Source organism: Panthera leo, chromosome E2 (assembly GCF_018350215.1).
Source record: "Panthera leo isolate Ple1 chromosome E2, P.leo_Ple1_pat1.1, whole genome shotgun sequence".
In the NCBI taxonomy this organism is placed as follows: Eukaryota; Metazoa; Chordata; class Mammalia; order Carnivora; family Felidae; genus Panthera; species Panthera leo.
In genome coordinates, this window is record NC_056693.1 from 20254737 (window position 1) to 20272706 (window position 17970).

The 17970-nt window shown below is 46.9% G+C and overlaps 1 protein-coding gene across 1 annotated transcript in view; it reads right to left on the reverse strand.

Annotated features, from left to right (window-relative positions):
- Window positions 1–17970, reverse strand: part of TDRD12 (tudor domain containing 12) — a 72346-nt gene that overhangs the window by 51965 nt on the left and 2411 nt on the right. The window contains 5 exon segments of the mRNA XM_042919203.1: window positions 3827–3912; window positions 5217–5272; window positions 8190–8309; window positions 9987–10123; window positions 12292–12450. Of these exon segments, the coding sequence (XP_042775137.1) occupies window positions 3827–3912; window positions 5217–5272; window positions 8190–8309; window positions 9987–10123; window positions 12292–12450 (558 nt within the window).

Consider the following 17970-nt stretch of genomic DNA (forward strand, 5'->3'; position numbering starts at 1 on the left):
TGGGCAAAATACCCAAATACTTCATCAAAGAAGGTACATGGATTGCAACAGCATTTGAAAAGATATGTAACATCATGAGTCGTTAGGGAAAATGCACAGTTAAACCACAATGAGATACCACCACACGCCTGTCAAAGTGGCCAGACAAGTGTTGGAGAGGAAGTGGAGGAACCAGCATCACACGTTGTTCACGGAATTGTAAAATAGTTGATCCCTTTGGAAAACAACAGGCCATCTCTTAATACCTACACTACCACCCAGAAATTTGACTCCCACGTATTTATTTTCCCAAGAGAAATGAATGCATGGGTTCACAGGAAGAACTGTACGTGGATAGTCATAGCAGTTTTTTTTAACAGTCCCCAACGGTTCCCAAATTCAAATGTCCACCAAGAAGTGAACAGATAAACACACTGTAATATATCCAGACAACGGCAGAGTATTTGACGATAAAAGGGATAAGGTGGACATATGCTAAAATCATTCTGCTGAGTAAAAGAAGCCAGGTAAAAAAGAAAACACCCTGTGCTTCCTTAGAGAGCCAGAAAAGGGATGGTGGGTCCTGTTTTTCTTTTCCTGACAATTACGACCTCATGCACCCACTGTGAGTTCTCTCTGCTAGTAAGCATGCCTTCTGCACTCCCCGCCCTTGAAGTAAGAACAACTTATCGTCTGCACACCACCACACAGAAGAAAAGAGACCTACTGGAAAAGCAAAAAGAAAGAAGTTGGTAAAGAACTTGTTCAAAGATGTTTTACAAGACTCGCCCAAGAGCCAACATTTTGTTACTTTTACCAAAGTGAAAAATAAGCAGTGAAGTGTAAAAATAAGCAATGTGAAATTGACAAGGATGTGGGAGAAACCCAAAATGCACCACCAAGAGTAACAAGGGAACCTTACTGCAAATGAGTAACATCATCACCAGGAAGAGGGCTGGGCAAGAAAACAGCCCACCTAAGTAACTTTGGAATAGCCGAAACAGTGATTCGGCTGCACCTGTAAGGCTAAAAACAAACTTCTTTTTCATACGAATGTGGGTGAGCAATTCCAGAATTACTCCATGCGAATACTAGCATTAATCAAACAAGTATGTGGTAGCTAACAAGAGGTTTCCCCGCTGTTGGGAACAGGTGTCACGATAAGGAATGGGGAGGGCCAGAAAGAAACCTGCGATGCCGGACTAGAATGAGAGATTCGGAGTTGTGTGTGCATGGACGAGCGAGCGCACGTGCACATACTTCCTAACTGTCTGCAGAGACGGCCTACAATCACCGGCCCCCGGGAGCCACAGAGCACACCTTGTGCCCTGGTCTTGCTATCTGAATACCATTCTTGTGCAAGAAGCAGCTGATTCCAGAGCTGGGCTGGAAGATGACAAAATTGGCCTAGAGCACCTCATGGTACCAAAATGTAGAAAGTTTTCAACAATGGGTACACTGAAAGGACACGTAGGCCACTTTGAAGAAGCTGCTAATGGCCAAATCGGTGACAATTTGAGCAAGAAAATAAGGACAGCAATGGATTATATCCCTTAGAGTAAAACAAACAGCCCAGAGTCCATACTAAGATAAATTACTGAATCAATTTAATAAGTGAGGGGAGAAGAGCCAGTTCTTCTTTACACAATTCCAATTAAAGAACGTAGAAGGCCTGGGGTGCCCGTGTGGCTCAGTCGGTTAAGTGTCCAGCTTCAGCTCAGGCCACGATCTTGTGGTCCGTGAGTTTGAGCCCCGCATCGGGCTCCGTGCTGAAAGCTCAGAGCCTGGAGCCTGCTTCGGATTCTGTGCTGCCCTCTCTCTCTCTGCCCCTGCCCCAATCGTGCTCTGTCTCTGTCTCTCAAAAATGAACAAATGTTAAAACAATTTTTTTTCAAAATGTAGAAGGCCTGACACAAAAGGGGCAAGCACCACGGAAATAAGCCCTGCAGGCAAGAATCACTGAGGCATATCTGCACAGCCCCAGAATATCTCCCCGTAAGATACGTCACAATTTGAAAAGGAAAAAGCAGTAACTGCACAGGGCACACCCGGCGGACACCACCTTAACCAGGTGATGGAGGTGAACCCGACGCCAACATCAGAAACCCCCTGCGAGGATGCAGACAAGGGCACGAAGGTCACTTCTGTAACATTCTTGCCCCAAATGTACCACCTCAGTCCAATCACATCAGGCAAACCCAAGTTGAGCAACATTCTACAAAATAACTGGACAACACTCCAGAAGTGTCAAGGTCTTAGAAGATGAGGAAAGACCGAGAACTACCGCCGACAGGAGGAGACTAAGGAGACAGCATGAGATCCTGGATCAGGTCCTAGAGCAGAGAAAGCAATTTAGTGGGAAAATGGGAAAAACTCAAACTAGGTCCATGGATTTGCCGAAACAGCATTTTAGGGGCATCTGGGTGGCTCCAGTCAGTTAAGCATTTGACCCTCGATTTGAGCTTAGGTCACGATCTCACGGTTCGTGGGTTTCAAGCCCTGTGTCAGGCTCTGGGCTTCTAGTGCCAAGCATCCTTACAATTCTCTCTCCCTCTCTCTCTGCCCCTCGCCCCCACTCGGCATGTGCATTTGCACTCTGTCTCAAAATAAAAATGTTTTAAATGTTTATTTATTTTTGAGAAAGACCGAACACGAGCAGGAGAGGGGCAGAAAGAAAGGAAGACACAAAATCGGAAGCAGGCTCCAGCCTCTGAGCTGTCAGCACAGAGCCCGACACGGGGCTTGAACTCACCAACTGTGAGATCATGACCTGAGCTGAAGGTGGACACCTAACCGACTGAGACACCCAGGCGCCCCAAAAATAAAATAAATCCACAGTTAAGATGCCTCCTGTTGCTCCATCTTTTTGCCCTGTGCCACCCTCCATAAGGGGGGCAGCCATCCTAATGGTAATGGCTGATAACGGGGGTAGGGAGTTCACGTTATGCCCACCTCCTCTCTACTTAGGTTATCTCAATTTTCTACAATGAGCACATATTACACATAGTGAGAAAATTATGGGTGGAAAAAAAGCAACGAACTCAAAGCCATACAAATATGTGTATTTATAAAAATTACGTCCTGGGGGGCACGTGGGTGGCTCAGTCAGTTAAGCATCCAATTCTTGATTTTGGCTCAGATCTCACGGTTCGTGAAATGGAGCCCCAAGCTGGTCTCTGTGCTGACAGCAGGGAGCCTGATGCGGGGCTTGCGCTCATGAACCACGTGATCATAACCTGAGCCGAAGTCAGACGCTCAACAGACTGAGCCACCCAGGCACCCCAACTTTTTTATTTTCTTGAAGTTTATTTATTTTGAGAGAGAGCAAGAGCGTGCATGCGTGGGGGGGGAGGGGCAGAGGCAGAAGAAGAGAGAGAATTCCAAGCAGGCTCCACGCGGGGCACGGTGCCTGATGTGGGGCTCCATCCCGTGATCTGAGATCATGACCTGAGCCGAGATCAAGTTGGACACTTAACCGACTGGACCACCCCGGGGCCCCTAGGTGTGAATGACGTCCTTTTCTTTAGTGTTTACTCTTTTTTTTTTTTTTATTTTTTTTTTTTCCAACGTTTTTTATTTATTTTTGGGACAGAGAGAGACAGAGCATGAACAGGGGAGGGGCAGAGAGAGAGGGAGACACAGAATCGGAAACAGGCTCCAGGCTCCGAGCCATCAGCCCAGAGCCTGACGCGGGGCTCGAACTCACGGACCGTGAGATCGTGACCTGGCTGAAGTCGGACGCTTAACCGACTGCGCCACCCAGGCGCCCCTTTAGTGTTTACTCTTTATTAAAATAAAACACTTAAGCAACGACAAAACATTCTCCAAATGCAATTCGTTCACTTACTTTCTCATTATTTATGGTTGCGTAAAGGTAGACCTCAAAAGTATCTTCTTCCACGGCGCACAATTTGGCCTCCACCTGGGTAGTCGCTAAACAGCACGAATGAACAGACGTAAAAGAGCTGATATTAAAAGTGTACTTGGAACAATTGTATTCCACCCATCAATCTGTACTCACCACTTAGCATCACCCAGAGCCACCAGGGCTGCCGGCCTCCCCCCCAGGGGCGGTGGGTGGGCGGAGACCAAGGCTCTCCCCTCGTGGAATCACCCACGCTGCCCCTGCCTGCGAACACCCTGAGCAGCTCTTGGCCCTCTTCCCTTCCGGTGCCTCCCAAATCCACTTCCCGCTCAGTCTCCCGCCCGAGTCACTCCACACTGCCGACGCCCCGGCAAACAGAGCTCCTGGCGCCTCTCTGAGACCCAAGAAGCCACGCTGCAGTTCCAGGCTTGGGCACCTTCAGGCCCCACGCGAAGTCCGTCACAAACGCGTTTCATTTCACAACTGTCACCATCATTTCCGGGTGAGGAGACCGGGCTCAGAGAAGGCTGCAGGGCAGGATGCAATCCCAGGAGCTCTGCTCCCTCCACACCTGTATCTCCTAGTGTCCCCCCACCACCCACCCCGTGGGCTCGCAAGGGCCCAAACTCCACAACCGGAGACCTTCCCAACCTCTCCTGTCTCCCAGGCCCCAGCACCTGGCTCTCCCTTCGCCCAGACAGTGGGGCGGCCCAGACAGTGGGGCGCCCAGACAGTGGGGCGGCAGTGGGGGGACATATCTGTCTCCCCAGCCGCCCCATATCTGTCTCCCCAGCCCTGTAAGCGGCACAGGGGAGGGGCCGGGACCCCAGCAGGCACCAGGCAGCAGCCCAGGCATTTCACCCCCACTCTTCCTCAGAACAGCTCTGGGAGGCAGGCATAGGCATTTGGCTCTTGACTGCCAGGGGTCAGGACAGACGTCACACGAGACTGTACTTTACGGTCAACAATACAAAGAGAGTACACTGTATAGCTTCTCTGAGACTGCCTAGGCATCTTAAATAGGCAACAATGATCATTACACATCACTGAAAAAAGAGAGGCTTTCCATCAACTGCAGGTTTAGTGAAATGCACGGACATTTATTTTGTAGTGCACAGCTTCCATGCAAACCAAGGGGCAGGACTATTGTTGGGGAAGGGTCCTTCACCCGAACAGCCCCTTTCTCACTCTCCATGACTGACATCCACACCCACTCCCAAAATTTCAGGGGTGCAGAGTCACTGTGACACAGGGTGGACAGAGTTCCAGGTAACAGATGAACACGCACATCTCAAACCCCCTCACCAACGGAAAGATAAACCCCCTGAGTGTCAGTTCAAAGCAGGCTGCGGTGATGATGCACTTGCCTTACCTTTCAGGATGTTCTGAAAGTACTGAATAGCTGCACTGTCCCACTTCTTGGCAGGTCTGGAACAGGAAACAGATGCCACCTTATCAAACACAAACCTGAGGCTAGGACACCAACATCATTTTGTAAGCCACAAGCTGGACGTTTCTGACACTGCGTGGTGAACATATGACACGGATGCTGGGGAGCTCGGCCCCGGCTCTGGCTTTGGGGGTGACCATCCCAGCCACGCCCTGCAGGGGGCCCTCTTGCCGCTGCCGCCTGCACCCAGTGCAGAACCTCACGGAGAACAGGCCCATCTTGGGGCTTCCAGAGTGGCCGGTGCATCGCCTTCCCAACACCAGTGTCCCCAGTGACCTGGGACATATCTGTCTCCCCAGCCAGAACGCAAGCTCCCTGGGGCAGGGACGCTGCGTGTGCAGCACTCCACACGTGACTGGTTAGACCAATATGGTAAGAGCGGCTGGGGGAAAGCTGGCCATCGGTGCCTCACAGCCTCTGTCTCCTGCTTTCTACCTATCACCTTGCCCTTTCCTGTGCTTGCTTTGGAAAGAAAATCTAAGAAGAGCTGTAGGCGGTGGAAGACAAGGAGAAACCAGTATTTGGAAGCAAGGAACAAAAATAATGGAAGTAAAGGTAGAGTGACCAGTTTTCTGTCTCCACTGGCTTGATTCCCCAGAGATGCCACCACCACGCTCCAGGGGCTGTTTTAAGGATCAAACGAGGGGCGCCTGGGTGGCTCAGTCGGTTGAGCACCGACTTCGGCTCAGGTCACGATCTCGCGGTCTGTGAGTTCGAGCCCCGCATCGGGCCCCTGTGCTGACAGCTCAGAGCCCGGAGCCTGTTTCAGATTCTGTGTCTCCCTCTCTCTGACCCTACCCCATTCATGCTCTGTCTCTCTCTGTCTCAAAAATAAATAAAAACGTTAAAAAAAAAAATTTTTAAAAAAAGGATCAAACGAGGTAACATACACAAAGCACCCAGCCCCATGCCTGGGCTAAGATGTTGTTTTTACTAAAATAGATATTAAGCACATTACTTCAAGAAAATCACAAAGGGTTTCTAAAAGGAGGCAAAAAAAAATTTAAGACAGTGGTTCTAAAACCTTGCTACACACAAAAAAATTACCTAGTAAGTTTTTAAGAATGAAAGAAAATGGCCCAAAAGAAAAATCGATCTAGGCTTTCACAGGTAAACCAATCATACAGTCTGTCTCTTTCTCTCACACAAAAAATAACCACATGAAGAGATACCCAACTTTGTAAGTTGGAAAAATACAAATTAAAAACAAAATACCATTTTCACCCAGGAAACAAGCAAAAATTTAAAAAGCCTGGTGATAATTAACGTTGCACAGGAAAAGAGCACTCTATACCCCAGTGACGCGAGTATAAATTGCTAGGCCTCCTGGAGGACCACGTGACAAAATCTACAGAAGCCGTAAAACACATATTGTCACAGAAGTTCTAGGTGAAGTGTAAACACAAAGGTACCACGTGTGCCTGCACGGAGGGTGCGTCCAAGGCTGAGAAAGCTCCCTGAGGAGCACCGCAGTCCTGGGAAGGTGGTGACCAGACGGGGAAGAACGAGATACAGTCTGCCTCTGAGGGACAGCTGGGAGTGGACAGACCCGCACCAAAGGCAGCCCTGGAGGGGAAGGAGCTCGCTGCTCTGGAAGTGGGACCGGGAGGAGGCAGGGGCTGCTGCTGCCTGTGGGACCCACTCTCCCACAGTCTCTGAGGCCAGAGCGGTGTGGGCTGGCCGCAGGGAGCCTGGCGGGGCATCGGCAGGGACAAGATGGCTCAGCATCTATAGTGCAGCTTCTGAGGCCAGCCACAGGGCGATGCACTCACCCTCTCAAGGAAACTGTAGGTGCTGGGGGTGCAGGGAGTGGGAATGGAGGGTCCCCACAGATCCCATGAAAGCATCCACAAGAAGAGTAGCTTCCAAGTTCAGAGAACACGATGCAACATCACCAGGACGTGTAACTTAAGCCGGAACTGTGCTGGGCCTTACACTTTTTCTTCCCACAATGCCACAGTCCAGGGTGGGGGGGTACCAGGTGGAAGGGCAGGGCTGCCTCAGGACCTCAGGTAGCACTTGGTCAAGACAGCAGAGATCGCAGCCATACTCCTGCCACAGTACTGCCCAGTGCAGGGACCCATCCTGCACAAATATCGGCAATGCGGCCCAACACTAGGAAAACGAGGCAGAGGCGGGGGGTGGGGGGAGGGCGGTGATATGTGCACACGTACTGCCTGCGTGTACACATCTCCATACCCCTATGTTGCATACGCACGTATCCGCATTCTCACAGCAACGTTCAGCGCACAGTGCTCTGGGAACACTCTAGCTGGCTCTCAAGACGGGAGTGGTTACGTACAGCAAACAGCCAGTTATGTTCACCACAGAAAGGCCAACAGCAGAAGGTACTACATTGTATTAGCAAAGAGCTTCAGCACACATTCTTAGGTTAAATTTGCAAATAAGGCAGTATGTTCTATTTTCATGAAAGGCTCCGAGCAAATGAACACATAGGAAGTCCTGAATGAGCTCTGCAAATTCAGAGCCTAGACAGGTCGCAGAGGCCTGGGTGGAGAGAGGGGCTGGAGAAAAATACAATGGGCAATTTTTTTTTTTTTAATACTCCATGAGCCTATACTTGGCAATGTTTCTCTTCACACTTAATTTCCTACTTTTTGTAACTTAAAAAAAAAAAAATCGCAGAGCACGGAGCTCAGGCTCGCCTATAAGCCCCTCAACTGCAGCCTCTGGAGAGGGGTCTGCCCAGGGAATTCAGCCGCACGGCCAGGTGCCAGGTTCCACACATACCAACTCAGAAGATGCCTCCTGAGGAACAAAGAGGCCTCTAGAATCACTGAGCACTACTCAAGGGGAAGAGACGCACTGTAACATCATCCACTTGATTTCGTCACTTTTACCCACGATTCAGCATCTGTTACAGGCGGTACTTACACAATTTCAGCGCTATCTTCGCAGAAGTCAATGTGTAACGTAACAGGTTTCGTGCAGTACAGTCTGAATTTTTTCGCTCGGTAGGGAAGCTGCATAAAAGTTTCTACTGCAACTCGGATGCTTAAGAGCAAAACAGAAACAGTTCCATTACAAAGAAAACTTACACATAAAGTATTTCTTTAAAGTACACCAATGCAATTAACATACCTAAAATACACAAAAACCAATTCTTTGTTTCTAAGAGAGCCCCCAACAGCAGGAAGTGACTGGCAGACATCTGCTCAAGTCAGGGGGAGGGAACTGGTTCTCAAGGTGGGGGTAAAGCACAGATACGTGACTAGCATGTAGGTGGATATTCAGTGTATCTGTCGTTAAAACTTCATGGTGTGGGGGCGGGAGGTACCAGAAAAATTATGTCTAACATGGCTCCTCAGACTGAGAAACACTAGGAAATAATGCACAATCCTGTGAAATCAATTCAACTTAAGATTTTTAAACATTAATTTCAACAGACAACCAGGATTATCTTAAAATTTCTGTAAATGAGCAGAAACTCATTGGGTTTTTTGAGGTGTTTTTATAATTAATGTTCATCAACGCTGCACAAAAGAGGGACTCAGATTTGATGAACACGTTGTTCAGCAGTTTCATTTCCATTCTTCAGGCAAACGACAGGCCACGTGCATCACCATTTCGACAGAAGCAGGTTCTCGATGCCCTGTATGGGCAGCCTCACCACGTCTTGTCTCAACCGTTCACAAAAAGGTGGCCGTCCTAACTCCCCCTCCAGGTCTCCCTGTGCTCTGTTTAATCACAGAGCACTCTTGGCCGAAAAAAGCAAAACTGAAAACTCCAAACACTAAAAATCTTTCCAAAGAATTCAACACAACACTTAATTTTATAACAATTCTGATTTCTTATAAAGGTGCGGAATCACAAGCTAGAAAGGCATCTTTTTCTTAAATGTCTGCCAATTCCCAATGTCCGATAAGTCCTTTAGCCACGAAACTCTTCCGCTCAAGATAAACCTCTCACTGCAACTAAAGTCTTTTGGAAGAAGGGTCCTCAAGTTAATTATCAAACCAGTATCCTCTTACTCGGAGGCAGGAACTATAAAAAAAAATTGCCACAAAGCCTCGCTTGTTGATAGTGTTTTCTAACGAACTCTTAGTGGGTGGTCCTAGAGTCAATGAGGGCTCCTTCTCAACTGTTTCCCCACCTAATGTGACCGATGGTCACGCCCCCGCTCTCCTAAGTAAAATGACCAGGAATACTCAGACAGGTGCTCTCATCCCCCGCAACCCCAACCCCCAACCGGAGGCTGCACCACCACAGGCCCCCTCTGTGGGGACAAGATGACTCTCCGCCTCCCTGAGGACCCACCCCATCACCTGACCACACTGAGAGGGGAGGCCAGGAAGGAAGGTGGAAGAAGGGCCCAGCTCCCTGATGAATCCTCACTCTGCCCAGTTGCTCTTACAAAGACTGCATGTAGAACTGGAACCTGGCAAGCCTTCCCTAGGTGAAGCTAAAAAAAAAATCCCAGTTTTGTGACAGGTATCCCCTTACTTTATTGACACTCTCCTTTAAAACTAATAGTTGTCTCCTTAGAAAGCGGAAGGCTAAATAAATACGTAGGTACTTTTTTGAGAGAGAGAGGGCGCAAGTGAGCAAGGAGCAGAGAGAGAGAGGGGGAGAGAGAGAGAGAAGCGGGACTCGAACTCACGAACCACGAGATCATGACCCGAGCTGAAGCCAGATGCTTAAAGACTGAACCACCCAGGGGCCCATACGTACTTTTTAGATTTCACTGGGATGTACTTGGCAAAGTCCACCAGGAAGCACTCCGCCAGGTGATGGTCCGCCAAAGACACCAGTGACTTAATGACAGCCCTGCACCAGCACTTCAGTTCCTGGCAGTAAACCACACACACCTGCGAAGTAACCACTGCAGTGTGAAGACCTCGAGCGACGGAAGGGTACTCCCGCACCATCGCCACCTACACCTCCCCTCACAGGAGGAAGGCATGTGCGGAGGCGGGGCTGCCCACGCTAACGGCTGCTGGGCGGGGAACAAGAACACAGGACACCCGAGTCCCTTTTCCTTGCTTCTCTTAACGTTTTGACGCCTTAACCAAGGACAATTTTTTGAAAGGAAAGTGCATCACTTTGCCTTCTCAAATCGGAAACAAAGCTTACAAATAATTGTCAATGACATGGCTACGCCCCTGTGACACCGCGCCCCAGGCTCATCTTCCCCATCCTGCTTCCCGGGGCTTTTCCTGCTCTCCAACTTTGGTTCACTCTGTCACAACTGAACGTTGGCTCCAGGACGATGCGGACGTCTGTTTTCTGTACTGTCAGGTTTCCAGCACCTAGAACGGTGCCTGCCAGGCGTTAAGTCTTCAAAAACCACCTAAACGCCTGCAGCCTGTTTTTAGGGAAACCACCCTGCAGGAGTGATAGCCCCCTGGCACCCCGAACGTCCCACAGGACTGCCGGGCCAGAGCAGACTTGACTGCAACCCAGACAGGCAAACCAGATGCTGAGCACAGGCTCACAAAGGGCCCAACAGGGAAGACGTGATTGCTGCCCTCGGGACCTGAAGCTGGACACTAGGTGCAGCCATGTTGCAAGGGCTGGGTTCCCGGGAGCCTCACAGAATTCCAAAGTCAAAAGACTCCAGAGAAATCTTGCAAAAGGACGGAGAATATTTCTGTTTAACGCTGAGTTCAAAGCAACTTGTAGGAATGGTGGGAACACTTAACAGTTCACACAGCCGGTCGGCTTTGAACTGGTGACTTACAGGGCTTCCGCTAGCCCGAAGTGGGGTAACTTAAGCATCAAGAACAGGGATTACTACTGATGAATACGTTAAAAGCCAAGAGTTCAATACAGTACTTAAAAAATGAAAAGAAGGAGGGAAAAACAACATAAACCTCCGGACACCGCTGTAGACAACTGGGCACATCACGAGGTGGAACACTGGTAAGGGAAAGAATCAAGCAACTTTTCTACCTATCCAGTGCGATCGGTACTATTTCCGGGTAGCCAAACCATCTTAATAGGGGAGGGAAAGTTCTCTGCAGATGAATTCGGACTTATGAAGACAGAAGGAATGTGAAAACGACCTTTTTGCAAGCTTAACCGGAAGGACGGATTCGGGCCGTGCTGGTCACTGCACGGTGCTGCCACTGCAGGAAGAGCTGAGGGCAGCCCCCCACCCCGAGGTGGGGCTCAGGCTTCACCATCTGAAAATCCGCTGGTCTTCACCCAAAGTGATATTCGTTCCAAATTTAACACAGGATGAAGCTCTCAGCCCCAATCATTCTGGGGGGGTCGTAGGGAGTGACCCTAAATCCAATCAAAGCTTTATCTTTAACTAACAGCCCACATAAAACAGAGGGGATAGAGGGAAAGTTCACCACCACCACAAACAAGGAGGCACTTGGGCAATCCAAAATGTGGAATATTTTAAAAGGGCAACTGACTGGGTTTTGTTCCTCCAACAAGTCGATGGCATGGAGAAAAATAATAAATGTTATTACTGATGATTTCTTTGGAAGTGGGAAAGAATTCAAATTATTTCTAATAATCTTCTCTTGTCATACTATTAGAAAAATTCAAACTCTCCTGAAACATGACTGACGTGTAGAGAGAATCAGACAATGGGCCTGGGAGCCAAAGTGGCAAGAAAGGAAGGAGGGGCCATGACATCAAGTAAGGAAAATAAACAAGCGTGAGTTGGTCAAAGTCATGAGCAACAAAAGGGAGTCATAGGCCCTAGACTGAAAACCCCATGCCCTCTTGCCTGAGGCCCCCACACCTGTGATGGAACTGGAATAACCCTCCGGTTGCCCGCCCCAGGAGGACCACCCAAAGCCTCAATTTTCGATGACATTTCATCTCCTGATGCCTCACATGAACCTTCTACAACGTCTGCTTTCCAGGACCAGCCTGAATCCTGTGCAGCCAGAAGAACCTAACACAAGGTGACGATAATAAGCAATTAAAATACTCTAAAAGCTTTTTATCACCAAAACAGCAGACATTTCAAGTAGTATTTCAAGACTCAGTGCTTAAAGCAAATTGAGATACATACCTGCCCCTCTTCCAACATTAACGGCTTTGTTTCTATATCTTGACACATGCTATTATAGAAGTCATTCATGGCACTATTTAGTTTTTGATAATCAACTTCATGATCTAAAAAGGGACTACATCCTTTTATAATAACCCAGAAGCATCCCGGATCTTCAATCTGTAAAAATTTTAAAAGACAAACAAAACAATGCATGATTTAAAAGTAGAACCATAAAATGGTAAACCTTAGAGGCATGATAACTGTTATGAACTTAAGTGATCTACCGAATTCTTGATGAGTACCTCTGTCTTAAATAGTCACAGCAAAGGTAAAAGATAAAAGACAAAAAAGATATAGATCAACTCATCACACTGTATACCTCAAACTTACACAATGTTATACGTCAATTATATTTCAATAAAGCTGGGGAAAAAAAGGTAGAAGATGCAAAGATATAATTCTAAAACACATAAAGAAAAATAAAAAAACACATAACCAATAATATGTAATTTTTAATTATGTGCGTCAAAAAGTAAACTGAGATCAAAGCCCTCGAACTCCTATATTTAAGTATTTGTAATAAAATACAAAAGCAAGGTCCCAAATAATGTTCTCAATATTGTCTTTTGTAAGAAAGAGAAGGAAATATGAATACACGTATATTCTGCTCATATTAAAAGGAAGACAACAGATAAACCAGAACGAACACAAGTTATTACCTACAGGAAGCCAGCTTGTTATGTATCAGTGTTCTTGAAAACTAAGATTTTCATTGTTAGAGAGAAGACACAAATGTAAAATGAAAAGTTAACTTTGAATTGAAAGTATCAATAGGAACCCATGACTTTTTCAATGCACTTATTTCCTAACCCTGCCTACTGAAAGGGCCTAAAAGCAATGCCATCCCAAGACTTTGGATCCTACGTAGCAGGTGGCAGATGTACCAGTGTTCACTTCAAGTATTCTCTTTTTCTAAATGTTTGACTATTTTAATAGCAAATAGTTGGGAAAAAGAACAGCGGGCCATTCTGGCTCCCGTTCATGGCAGACTAATTTCCATGGACTAACCCCCCTGTAAGCAACAATGATAAGCCCTGGGAAAAAAAACACAAAGTAACAATTTAAAGGCCCTGAACAGACTAGAAACAGAGGCACCGGATGCTTGCAAGGCGGGGAGCCTTGGGTGGGTCTGGGGTACAGCTTTCCAGCCCAAGCTGAGGGGCTGCAACATGGACAGAAAGACAGTGTGGCTTGAGGAACCAGAGAAGGGAGTTTTGCGGCTACGGGAGTAGCTGTTAAGTTTAGGGAGAAATTCTGAAAGAGCCACGCTGGGCAGAGCCAAGTCCTTGGCAAGCCTGCATCGCCCAGCTAAGACCCCTGCAGTCCAGAGAAAAGCAATCATTACAGGGTGGACAGAAGCACTACACAGTTTTAGCTGCCGCCCATGAGAACTGCAAACTCTCGCATGCGCATGCGACAGCCCCGGACCTCTGCACCTGGAGGCCGTGTCCCCAGGATGACCCCAGCCCCTCTACAACGCCTCGTCTGGGGAAGGAAGCTCAAGGCTGCCAGGAGAACTCACTGTCTGTTCCGGCCAGCTTCTCAGAGCCCCTCAGCCTCCCTTACTGTGAGCATTCCCTAAAGAGGGCTTTCAAGTGCCAGTGCTTCCTGTCCCCTTGAGATGTGCATGCGTCTCCCACTACTCAGGAGTCTCCCTCGAGGACCCGAAAGCCATTCCTGCGACATGGTATCACCCGGGAGGCAGGGACAGAAGCCTCCTTTCTCGGCTAGCAGCCACGCTGGCCTACTCACAGGACGCTGACCAGCCCTGTTGGTTTTCACCAGAGCCCCTCCCCTCCTCTTCCTCTGCCTTCCTTTACCATGCTCGGCCACCTCTGCCCTTCCGAGCTCCTTCGCTGCCAGCAGCCAAGGCTTTAACTACTGTCGGCCTTTGTTTGTCCCTGGCACCCATCACAGGAAAACAGTCTGCGGCACCAGTCCTGCCAAATTAAAGAGGCTTAGGATGCACCGCAGGCCCTCCACAGAAACCCCCAGGTGCCAGGCCTGAGAATACAAGACCACACTACCGGGCAAAGGAAATGTGCCCTACCAGCTTGCCCCAGGCCAACAGGTGCTTGAAAAGCATAAACCAAGCCTCCCAGAGGCCAGATGTAGCAAGTGACTAAGGCACAGGTCAGCACTCTTTGCCATAACCACAATATCCAGGGTAGCAATTACTAGACATGTAAAGACATGAACAGGTGGTTATGTGGCCAAGGAAGATAACAGTAAGAAGAAAGTGAACCCAAGATTGCCCAGGTGTTGACATGAACTGGCAAGGACTTAAAAGCAGCTGTTTATAAATATGCAGAACAACTTAAGAATAAGCGGTTATACTGAGTTTGTTTTCCCAAGAGGAGAATCTCGTGTAAAAAAAATGGAAACTTTAAAGAAAAACCCTTTGGAAAAGGTGAATTCCAGAACTAAAAAGTAAAACCTACAAAAAAAAAAAAAAAAAAAGTACTAGTGGTATATGGTCTCAACAATTATTCAACATCGTATAATAAGATAAGAAAAAGGTTTTCAGGAAGATTGGAAATGAAGAAAGAAAACGGTCTCTATTCACAAACAAGAACATCTACATAGAAAATCCTAAGGAGGGGCGCCTGGGTGGTGCAGTCGGTTAAGCGTCCGACTTCAGCCAGGTCACGATCTCGCGGTCCGTGAGTTCGAGCCCCGCGTCAGGCTCTGGGCTGATGGCTCAGAGCCTGGAGCCTGTTTCCGATTCTGTGTCTCCCTCTCTCTCTGACCCTCCCCCGTTCATGCTCTGTCTCTCTCTGTCCCAAAAATAAATAAAAAAAAAAAAAAAAAAAAAAAGAAAAAGAAAATCCTAAGGAATCTACCAACAATAATGTCAGAACTAGTTAAGTGATTATACCAAGGTTCCAGGGTACAAGGTCAAATATTGAATTCAACTGTATGTACATCATACTCCAGCAATGAAAACTGGAAATTTAACTTAAAGAAAAATAGTGCTATTTTCAACAGCACCAAAAGACAGGAATTACTTAGAAATGAATCTAACAAAATAACTACAAAACGTGTGTGGTGAAAGGTATACAAACTAATGAACTAGATCAAGGAAGACCTCTAATGCAGATATGCGGTGTTCATGGATTGTTAAAATGTCGATTTTCCCCTCGATGATCTATAAATACAACTCCATTCCATCAGGAATTGAGAAATTGATGAACTTACTATGAAATTCTTATTGGAAAGGCAAAGGAACTAGAATGGCCCAAATAATTCTGGAAAATACCAACAGTGTTGGAAAACTCATAACATCTGATTTCCAGACTTACCATAAAGCTACAGTCATCAGAAAAGTGTGACACTGGAGAAAGCACAGACACAGCAACAGAACAGAAATACACTCACACATATATGATCAAATAATTTTCAATAATGGAACAAAAGCAATTTGCTGGAGAAAGGGTAGTTTTCTAACAAATGACACTAGAACAATTAGTTATCCATATGCACAAAAACGAACTTTGATCCATTCTTCATATCAGATACAAAAATGAGCTCAGATGGATCATATATCTACATGTAAAATATAAAACTATAAAGTTTCTCAAAGAACACATGGGGGAGGGGCACCTGGGTGGTTTAATCGGTTAAGCGTCCAACTCTTGTTTTCAGCTCAGGTCATGATCTCGAGTTTCGTAGGCTTGGGCCCTGCATCGGGCTCCGCGCTGACAATATGGAGCCTGCTTGGGATTCTCTGTCTCCCTCTCTCTCTGCCCCTCCCGTGCCCTCTGTCTCTCTCAAAATGAATAAACTTAAAAAAAACTTGGGGGGGGGGTGTGCATGGGTGGCTCAGTCGGTTAAGCGTCCAACTTCGGCTCAGGTCATGATCTCGCGGCCCCGTGCGTTCGAGCCCCACGTCGGGCTCTGCGCTGACAGCTCAGAGCCTGGAGCCTGCTTCAGATTCTGTGTCTCCCTCTCTCTGCTCCTCCCCGGCTCACGTTCTGCCTCTCTCTCTTCCAAAAATAAACATTAAAAAAATTTTTTTTTTATTTAAAAGAATACATGGGGGAAATTTTGTGAAATACATGGGGGCTGCCTAAAATCTTAGGCAAAGATTTCTTAGATATAACACCAAAAGTATAATTTGTATGAACCAAAATTGATAAACTGGACTTAATCCAAATTAAAAACTAATGCTTTTTAAAAAAAAAATTTTTTTAACGTTTATTCATTTTTTGAGAGACCGAGAGGGACTGAGCATGAGCAGGGAAGGGCAGAGAGAGATACACAGAATCTGAAGCAGGCTCCAAGCTCTGAGCTGTCAGCACAGAGCCCGACGTGAGGCTCAAACTCATGAGCGGTGAGATCACGATCTGAGCTGAAGTCGGACACTCAACCGACTAAGCCACCCAGGCGCCCCACTAATGCTTTTTTTAACTTTTCATTTATTTATTTTGAGAGAAAGAGAGTGTACACAAGCAAGGAAGGGGCAGAGACAGACAGACAGACAGACAGAGACCCAAGCCAGCTCCTCCCTGTCACCACAGAGCCCAACACAAGGCTCAGTCTCACGAACTGTGAGATCACGTCCTGAACCAAAATCAAGAGTTGGAAACTGAACCAAGCCCCCCAGGGGCCCCCATAACTTCTGTTCTTTGAAAGATATTGTTTAAGACAAAAAAAAGCCATAAAATGGGAGAAAATATTTGCAAATCACATCCAAAAAAGAACTTCATCCACCATATATAAACTCTAAAACTCAATAAGAAAACAACCAGTTAGAAAAATGGACAGATATGGACACTTGACCCCAATAGATGGAAGATGGCAAACAAGCACCTGAAAAGACGATTAACATACCATTTGTCATTAGAAAATGCACGTTAAAACCACAAAAAGATATCACTACACACTAAACATTACCAGAATGGCTGAAATTTATAAATAAAACTGACCATCTCACGTGCTGGTGAGGATGCAGAGCAACTAGAACTCTTTTTTTTTTTCCCAAGATTTTATTTTTAAGTAATTTCTACATCCAACGTGGAGCTTGAACTCACAAACCCAAGATCAAGAGTCCCACGATCCACCAACTGAGCCAGCCAGACGCCACGCAACTAGAAATCTTGTACGTTGCTCATGGGAATGTAAGATGGTCCAGTTACTGTAGAAAATTTTCTCATGAAATTAAACAGACAAGTAATCCCAGCCTATTTGCCCATGAAATGAAACCTGTGTTCACACAAAAAGTTACATGTAAAGGTTACACCAGCTTTATTTATAATCTCCCCAAACTGGAAACAACTCAAGCAGCGCCTTCAACTGGTGATGATACAAATTGTTGCATATCCATACAATGGACAACTACTCAGCAGTAAAAAGATTAGACATTATGATTCATGCAACAACCCAGGGCAGGGCTCAAAGGCATTAGACTAAGTCAGGGAAGCCAGACTCAGAGGGTACATCCTACTGCATGATTCTATGTGCACGTGTCCATTTTTACAACATTCTGGAAAAGGTGAAACAGGGAAGAAAAAGATCAGTGGCTGCAAAGGATTAGGAGTTCGGCAAAGAAATGACTACAAAGGAACATAAGGTAATGGGGGGTCGGCGGACTGCTGTCCATTGTTATTGTAGCAATTACAGGACTGTCTGCATTTT